Below are 9,501 nucleotides of genomic sequence, written 5' to 3'. Positions count from 1 at the left end.
AAACATGCGATGCATTTATGAAAGGGTGAAAAGAGGGTGGTTTTCCAACTTCCTTTACGCGTCGTGGCGCGGCGTTTCTGGTCTGCATTGCGCATTCACGAGACAGGCGTATCGTAGCGGCCACTATCTCGCACTTTCTCGCCATCGTAGTCATCGTTATGGCTATCGTTGCCATCGCCGCCATCGAATTTCGACAGTGATTTTGATAAAAGAGTCAACAGTAGTACAAGTAGAAGTTAAGAAACAGAATCAAGCGAAATCCAACAATATCATACATTACAAACAAGCAGCGTGATTTTTTCGTTAAGACGGTAAGTGAAATTTTTCTCCGCCTATGCGATCACAATTATCAGCTCGAATTGGCATAAGAATAAAAAAAATTTAAGAAAAGTCTCATTCGATTTAAGCGAGCTTTTTACGTTTAAATCAGTTGTTGAACTTTTTCTTTAAAGCTATCAAATTAAGCGAATTATCGCATGAATAAAGAATGAAATATAATCGATGGCATATTAAATAAGAATGATAAGAATTTTGGATCAAGTAACAAACAATTTTTAATTTTTACTTTTTTCGTGATATAATAAGTATAAAGTGCAAAGTTCTAATATAATGTAATCTAGGTTCAATAAATAAAAAAAGATTTTAACCCTCTGTCGGTAATATAAGATTTTCAACTTTGGTTTCCAAGATGGAGCGTTGAAATTCGTAACAAATTTTCTATTGTTTTGAACTGTGAAAAAAATTTTTTTAAATTTTCATATATTTGTGACGCTTTTAACAAATTTATATCATGTTAGAATTATATTCGATAGTATTTTACTTGAAATAAAATAACTACAAGGATTCCAAAACAAAAATATTACACGTCCATGCACACACGCACGCACACAAAATCATAAATTATGTTTAATGAATTGGGAAACATACATATAAGTATTCATAGTCGATTCTTATTTTAAGACCATCTTAGTGTCTTAAAATACTAATGCAGCTTTCTGATTGGTTCATGATGACATCTTAAGACTGTATACTTAAGATGATCTTAAATATAAGAATCGACTATAAATACCGGCCATAAAGTTAACAAAATGTATGTCATATCTTTTAAAATATATTCTCCACATTTATGATTATTTAATTTTCAGTAATTTTACTTTCATAAGCGGAATTTGAAACTTGTCCGAATGCCATGTGGGACAAAGCAAATACGGCTGCTGTGATTTATCTTCTAGGATGGTTATGCGTTTTCACTTGGGCAGAAGGTATGTACTTCTGTTTACATATATATAAGACTAACAAAGAAACTCTAATTTAACAAGATAAATCAATAAATTATATTAACAGTCCGTTCTTACTTTAAGACTATTTTAAGTAATGTCATAAGACGTGGCTCTGTAATAAGCTTGTTCTAATTTAAGACTTAAGAGAGTTTTAAATATAAAAATCGATTATATAAGGTGTTTGAAAAGTATTACGATAAATCTCTCACGTAGGAGTAAAGCGGACTAAACTGAGTCGAATAAAGTTCTCTACCATTTTGCAATTTTCGCAATAATTAACAAGATATCAATTACTAAGAATTATCAAATATTGGTTTTCAATAATTTTTTACTTGAATACTATCAAGTTTACAAAAAAACAGGAAAAGACAAAAATTATTTATTTTCTTCTCATAGAATTTTTTAAAGAATTTTTTCACTATTGTGAAAATTGTAAAATGGTAAAGGACTTTTCGACTCAGTTTAGTCCGCTCTATCCCTATGTGAGAGTTTTATCATTACTTAACAAATGCCCTGTATGTATATATAAATATCGGTCAGTCCATTAAATTATGCTCAGTTGATGAATAAATAAAAAATTTTTTTTATATACTTTATTCAAAATTTAAAAATAATTTGCAGAATATTATAAATATTTTTCCAATTTAAACAATACTAATAACAAAAAATTAAAAATTTGAACAATAAGAATTTTACTGGACTGTACATTTGAAAATTCAAATTTTTTTTCTCCTCCTCCACCTCCTTCTCTTTAATAGAATAAATTTGAAAAATAAATAAGTTAAAAAATAATTAAAAAGTAATTTTTACAGTTTTGATTTTTTTTACTAGTAAAAAAAAATAGAAACAGAAATTGGAACATTTATTTGATATTTTATTAAATCAGAATTGGAACCAAACCGAGAGAGAGAGGGAGAGAGGGAGAGAGGGGGAGGAGAGAGAGAGAGAGAGAGAGAGAGAGAGAGAGAGAGAGAACCTTTCGGTTTGGGTCTCTGATAACCAGAAAGGTGTGAGGTAGTTCTTGATATCGCGTTTGTGGTAGAAATAAAATTATTTATTTTTTAAACTTTTTTGTTGACAACTTTTTGACCAATAATGAGCGACAGCTAAAATCTGCTGGAAGAAACTCAGTCACGATTTTGACAACACATGTCAAGATCAAAATTATCGGCGCTGGTTCCCACCACCTGAATATTTACCATCTTTTTCAAACTAAATTAATTCAAAAAATAAAGTTTTTGGAAAATTAAAATGTGATATAATTGGCAAATTAAAATGTGATACTGTATTTATAAAACATTAAATAAAATATCCTTGGATATTTCTTATCTTTGAATATAAATAACGAAAAATTGTTATTGTCAGTAAGCAACGCTGAGATAACGTCGGCCGGCGCTGAAGCGGAAACTATTCTTGAACGAGCAGCCACGTGGCTGTGGAGTCAACGGGATAAGGACGCAAGTTGGGGTAACGACACACATCGAGTAGTATTAGTTCTTCGTCTGGCCAATCTTTCTCGTGATGATAACGTCGCGCCGCCGGCGCCGCTTGAATTGCAACTCATTGCTAAACAAATGGAACTAGAAATTGTGCTTCTACTTTGGAGGTAAAAATTTATTATAATTGTTTTAACTCTTGCTTATTGACAATTATTTGTTCAGAATTTGTTCAGAATTTTTCATCAATTTTTTAATACTGCATTTTCTTATTTTTACCAACATGAGAAAATACGGTATTAAAAAATTCTGAAAAAATTCTCATGAGAATCTTATGAGAAGAAAATTAACAATTTTTGTCTCTCGCTGTTTTTCTGTAAAGTTGATAGTATTTGAGTACAATATTATTGAAAACCAATATTTAGCGATTTTTAGTAATTAATATCTTGTTAATTATTGCGAAAATTACAAAATGGTAGAGGACTTTTTGACTCAGTTTCGTCTCTGTCTACCTTCCTGTGAGTTATTGCAATGGTCTCGCTGGACATTCAGTATTGTAGATTTTTTTATACTGGCAGTGTATATTGGAACACAACTCTAGATTAAATCAAGAAGTGGGAATAGACCTTATGTAAAAAAGAGCGCACTTATTTGGTCTGTTGCGCTTTCCTTCGATCGCACTGCGAATGAGATAGAATGCAATTGGGCCGAATAAGCGGTCCCTTTTCTTTATGTGAGCATTATCTCCGCTTCTCAAATTTCGGAGAATGTTCGGTCTAGGTATACTTATTATTAAGTACAATATTATATATAATACAAGGTAAAATGCCCACGTATAATACATATATGCAAAAGCTGTAAAAGTATCCAAATGAAATTCATTAACGTTAAAAATTGTTGTAAATGTCACAACAATGGAATTGATGCAGTTACGTTCTTTGTGCAATCACAAAATCTTTTTTTTTATTCTCATTTCGGTTGGCGCATGGTATATCCGAACAACATCCCTGGGTTGATAGAAATATTAGAACCCTCCCCTTCTCCCTGAAAAAAATTCCACGATACGTCCCTGTTCATGTAATATATGTCCAACGCTGTAATGTACATTACGTAGTAATAGTATTTTCATATATTTTCGTATACGATATTTTTCGAAAATATGTCTGCATATCGATGGGGACAATTTTTTTTCACGCCATTAAAATATACGGAATCAATGTGTAGATATCACGTACTTATTCTTATTGAAAATGTATGCATTTCTCGAAAAATTAGTTTTTATTCAATACACTAGATATAAATTTATTATATCAAACGCTCTTATATGAATTGTTTATTGCCGTTTGTATTTACAGACATCGGGAGATTGGGTTTTCTCCGGGACAACTAGCACGCTATACTTTGGCTTTGAACGCAATGTGCATGGACCCCAGACAATTCCATGGTCACGATTTAATCGGTACTTTGCAACATCATGAACCACCAACTGATTACGATTTTGCGTTGACTACGCTCGCAGCATGTAGCGCGCAAGCACATGTGCGCAAACGGCAGATGCGCCGTCTCTTAGATATTGCGAATGCCGCGCGAGACCATAATGTTGGTAAGTGCCTCTTTATTGTTTCAAAATTCTCATATTACCGGATAATAAAAAAAACGAATAAATATAATCAAAGTGTCTACGGTGTCTATTATTCTACTGACAATAAGAAAAACTTAAGGAATTTTGGTACTTTTGCGGCCTTCACGGTATTTTCTTTAGAGGTGCCAAAGGATTTACGGGGGTTATCGCTGTGTAGTGATTCATTGCTAATGCCAACGTTTCGTGCACCTTGCAGTTCATCAGGGCGAGGAGCTGATACTTAGGCAAGGTTCACGAAACGTTGGCATTCCAAAAATGGACGTGCAAGAAACCCGCGAAACGCATAATCTTTATATAGAAAGCACCCGTGGAAGCCTCAAGAATATTAATAATAATTTATATTTGTTGATATATTTTAGATTAATATATAAAAATAAAAAATAAAAATTAATTGCTTCCCTCGCTTCCACCCTTTCTTTTTATTTTCATCTCTCGTACTCTCTCGCCTTCTCCTGACAACATAATATTCAAGTCGATCATTGCAGCCTCTTGGTCCCCTAATCGAAATTTTTATCTTATCCATATATACATTTTAAAATTATGTATACTAGCCAAAATTTTAACAGATCTCAAAGAATTTTACATAAAAAACTTTTATTATATATTTTTATTTTATTCTAATTTTGCGTTGCTTAAATTACGTGGCAGTAAATATTTTTATTGCTAAATAATATTTTTAGATACTATCGCAATGTTAATCCTGGCCCTGCGGTGTATCGTCCAAGATCACCGACATCGCAACCTTCATCACATCGTTCGTAAACCATCGATCGAGTTAGCACAACAGCAAAGGCACGACGGCAGTTTTGGTGATCTACGCAACACTGTGTTGGTAATGCAAGCGCTAGAAGAAATCGAAAATGAACCGGCTGATAACTGGAATAGATCCGCTGCTTTAGCTTGGCTGATCAATCAACAACGACCAGATGGCTCGTTTCATGGCAATATCCATGCCACTGCAGAGGCTATGTTAGGTGTCGCGCCGCGTGGATTAGCCAGCATCCGAGCCCTCGACTGCGGACAGGGTTTATTGGACAATTCATCACCTCGCCTGACTACAAGCAATAGTAAACGTCATCCATTATTATATTTTTGAAAAAATTTAAAGCAGGCATTTTAACTTTTTTTTTGCTACGGCTGAGCGAAGCTCTGTATTATTGTACAGTTTAGCCACGACTATTCTTTCGATGAAACAAATGCAATTTAAAATAATTGAAGACATTTCTGTCTGACAAGATATAGGAAAAAAGCCACTATACTCAGATAGCACACGGATATTCGGAATATATCCTACAAATATCTCTAAAGATATTTATAAAATGGAATATTTATAAAATATTCGTTTTGAATATTTATAATTTAGAAATATTCATAAAATGTCCTTTGAACATATAATGGACAATGGATATCCATAATATTAATACACGTCCATTTAAAAAATTGGTAAACGTAGCTTAGTTTCTGACATATCTAATACAATATTCGAATGAACATAAATGAATAATGACGAATATATAAGTGGACTTTATATGGACTTCCTAAGGACGATGAAATGAAATGATAAATATTTATATTTATGTAAAAATTCATACAGAAACCTGATATTTCTGAAAAAATTTACGACCGCACTCATGAGCATGGTGCAACTTCGTCGCGAATTCATTATCCCGTATTTTATAAATTTTATTCAGATTTTATTCGTCAGATTCAACACAAGTCGTACTTGTGATAATAAGATGGTCTATATATCAAGTGCGAATATCGTAGTGAATTCACGGTTTACTCCGTATAGTTGCGCATAATTAACAAAGGTTTAACTTTTCGAAATAATGTTTAAATTAACGTTGATGTTAATGAATAATCTTTTTTTTCTTTTTTTTTTTTGAAATGTTACTTTTGATTGAACTATGTCACATGTCAATGCATCTTCTACCGTTGAATGATTCTTTAAACTTACAAGTTGCAGATATTGGAACACCCGATGATCATAGCGAGATCCCTTTGCCATCAGAAATGTCAGGAAATAATACAAGCAATACAGATATCACGGTTACCACAGCGCCTGTGCTTATAAACGTGTCCTATACATTGTGGGTTGGCAGCAATGTAAACGAAACGTACAACCTGACAGTGACTGTACCAAAAAACGAGACTTTCTATAGTGTGATGCTGTTGGCGGCAAGCATGTCTCCCCATTTCCAATTTACCGCTTCCGAATGGCCTAACGGTCATTATGTTCACACTCTGGCTGGCTACAAAGAGGAACCAATGTCCTATCATTACTGGCTACTTTACAGATTATCCTCACCGCCTGAACCATCCTCGCCACCCGGAAATCAATTGGTTGCACCTGGAGGTATGAATCTCAGTTATTCCCTTATTTGAACATTTCTACAAGTAAGTGCAATTTCTAATTAAGGAACTGCACAATGTAATAATGCCATGAAACATTTTCATGCATTAATTAAATGGATATAGGAATATCACTACAATATTGCAGCAATATTTTATGAAATAATGCAATCTTTCAAAATAATATTGCAATATTTCATGTTGTATACATATATTGACATATAACGCAGAAATATTTATTTATAGAAATTTAATTAAAGAAAAGGATTTAATTAAATATACAGCAACATATAAATATATTTACTTATTGATAATTTTGATCATTTCTTTATATTTACAGGTGTCGATAACTTGCAGATTAGCGAAGGAGAGCATTATCTCTTCTGGTACAAGAAGCTGTGAAGTATAATTGAACGGCAAAATCTCTTAAGCAGAATATCAGCAGACTGGCAGCAGATTTAAACAGTACATGTCAGCAGACTGACACCACATGCATACCAATTGCATACACATTCAGTTTATATTTTTTGTCAACAGAACATATACTTATGATTAGGTAGCACATTAATGGCAGAGATTAAGCAGAATCTGAAAAAATATAACCTGACGGCAGATTGACGGCAAAAATCGATCAGGCTCTGCGCTATCTGATGATAGATTGGCAGAAGATATCGAGCAGAAGCTGTTGAAATCACATTACGATTTAAATAACAAAAAACTATTGTTTTGTTATTTAAATCGTAACGTGATTAATATTGAGAAACATTTGAAAAAAAAAATTGTTTTGTTTTATTTTAATTTTATGTAGGTAATTTTATTTATTTTATTATAGAAATTAATGTATTATTTTCCATTAAATCATTAGATTCTTTGAATAATTTTAAGATATCCTAAAAGTCGTAACCTTTGTCCTCTGTATAGCAACACCAACGACCATTTTCTAAGTACACTCGTTAGTTTCCTCTATACAAAACGAATCATGTTTTGTATTAAATGTACGTATAAATAATGTACAAATAATTGACACATCTGATATTTGCAGTCATTAGATTTTGATTAAATGGAGAATACGATTAATTTTACATATGAGAAACAGACATTATCGACAGTATTACAAATATTCAGTAATAGTGCACTCATGTGAATTTAGCTCCCAACTTTACAAAAAATTAACTTTCTATAGCTCCTTCGACTGCTCATCATTTGCACATATATGCACATTTCGAATTTTTGTTTGCACACTTGCGGTAAAAAAATTATTAAAATAAAATTTACAATTTTAGGTAGCCAACATCACACTAGCCCTCCCTACTAATAACAAATTAGTTTGAAATAGTTTTAATCAATAGATTTTTGTTTGCACATTTGAAAACAGGCCGTTTTTTTTGTTTGCGTACTTTTAGTTAAAAAGTGATAAACAATTAAAATTTCGAGAAAAGAGCGAGCGAAGGAAAAGAAGGGAATGAGTGAGAGAAAGAGGAATCTCGTAATTCTAAAACGAGAGATTTAGTATCCACTGCCATCGCTATTATCGACACTTTTAAAAAAGGAAAAGTTACATTGCTTTAATTTGAAAAAAAGAAGTATTAAGTGAAAAAAAAAACAGATATAAATATGTATATGTCACGCAATTGACTATGACTTTTGAAATTTTGGTTAATGGCTAACTTGAAGAACTTAATTGGACGAAACACAGATCGTCAGGTCAACATAATGACATATTCATATTTATTAAAAATACAGAACAACTCTATTCATTAACACGTTGAATGCCGTCATTGATGTTAAAGCTCAGTAACAAACTTTTATAACTCATAATATTTGGATTTAGAGTAAACATTCTTTTAGATGCGATTAGTGATTAGAATATAATAACGATGTTATGTTAATGTGCACAAAATGAAGTCAGCTGTATTTAAAGAGATGCACAAATATTTTGTTGCTAGTATATATCGAAAATTGCATTAGTTTGTCGCATATTATTGTACGTACAGTTTTAGACTCGTGTAATACTAAGGCCAGTATTCATAGTCAGTTCTTATTTCAAGATCGTCTTAAGTAATGTCCTAAGACGCTATGCGGCTTTCTGATTGATATTTCAAGATTGAATTTAAGACGATCTTGAATATAAGAATATAACTGTGACTATGAATACCAGCCTAAGAGCCAAAGTCCGTATCTAACGTACGGCATCTAACGTGTTTCTATTGAAGTTATGAAACGATGTTTTTTATGACACCGCAATGCATATAAGCATACTTATATTTAACATAATTAATTCATATTTAATAAAACTGAATAGCCGTATTCATATTAGCAAATATCCGCTCCCGATGTTTGCGTCTCAAATTGTAACGCCTTAATTTAGTAAGTGCTGTTATAATTGAAAAAAATGAACGACGAATAAATAAGTAAGTAAATATAAAGTAATTAAAGTAAAAAATGAGTAAAATAGGATACACCTATTATATCGTAACTTATTTATCAAGAAAAAGAAAAATAAAGACGTATCGCCATATTTTTGTTTTAAGCACAATATATTACCTATCAAGCATCTTAAATCGAATGCAATGTACAATTTTGTTTTTTTCTCAAAATAAAGAGAAATTAGTAACATTCGTAGATCTAAACGATATTTTGTGTATTTTTTATCTGTACCTGATACTAATCTGATTTGTAATTTTATTTATTCGTAAGTAACAAATCAAAGGACTCTTTCTATACAAACCAAATGATAATAAGTAACGGGCAAAAAGTAAGAGTCAATACGTTTCTTTGAAATTAACAAAAA

General features: G+C 31.9%; 1 protein-coding gene across 2 annotated transcripts; it reads left to right on the top strand.

The window, feature by feature from the left end:
* LOC108746667 (uncharacterized protein CG3556) lies at window positions 1–7,128 on the top strand. Of its 2 annotated transcripts, none has more exons than XM_018483572.1 (7): window positions 1–311; window positions 1,146–1,262; window positions 2,646–2,886; window positions 4,072–4,319; window positions 5,039–5,425; window positions 6,325–6,714; window positions 7,051–7,128. In XM_018483572.1, the coding sequence occupies exons 2-7, from the start codon at window positions 1,190–1,192 to the stop codon at window positions 7,110–7,112; spliced, it is 1,401 nt and encodes a 466-aa protein (XP_018339074.1). In that variant the 5' UTR covers window positions 1–311; window positions 1,146–1,189; the 3' UTR covers window positions 7,113–7,128. The 2 variants fall into 2 exon arrangements, with proteins under 2 accessions (XP_018339074.1, XP_018339073.1); XM_018483571.1 differs by having other exon boundaries at window positions 3–311; window positions 6,319–6,714.
* The last annotated feature ends 2,373 nt before the right edge of the window (window positions 7,129–9,501 follow it).

Source organism: Trachymyrmex septentrionalis, unplaced genomic scaffold (genome assembly GCF_001594115.1).
Source record: "Trachymyrmex septentrionalis isolate Tsep2-gDNA-1 unplaced genomic scaffold, Tsep1.0 scaffold186, whole genome shotgun sequence".
NCBI classification, from domain to species: Eukaryota; Metazoa; Arthropoda; class Insecta; order Hymenoptera; family Formicidae; genus Trachymyrmex; species Trachymyrmex septentrionalis.
This window is presented reverse-complemented; position numbering and strand designations above follow the sequence as displayed.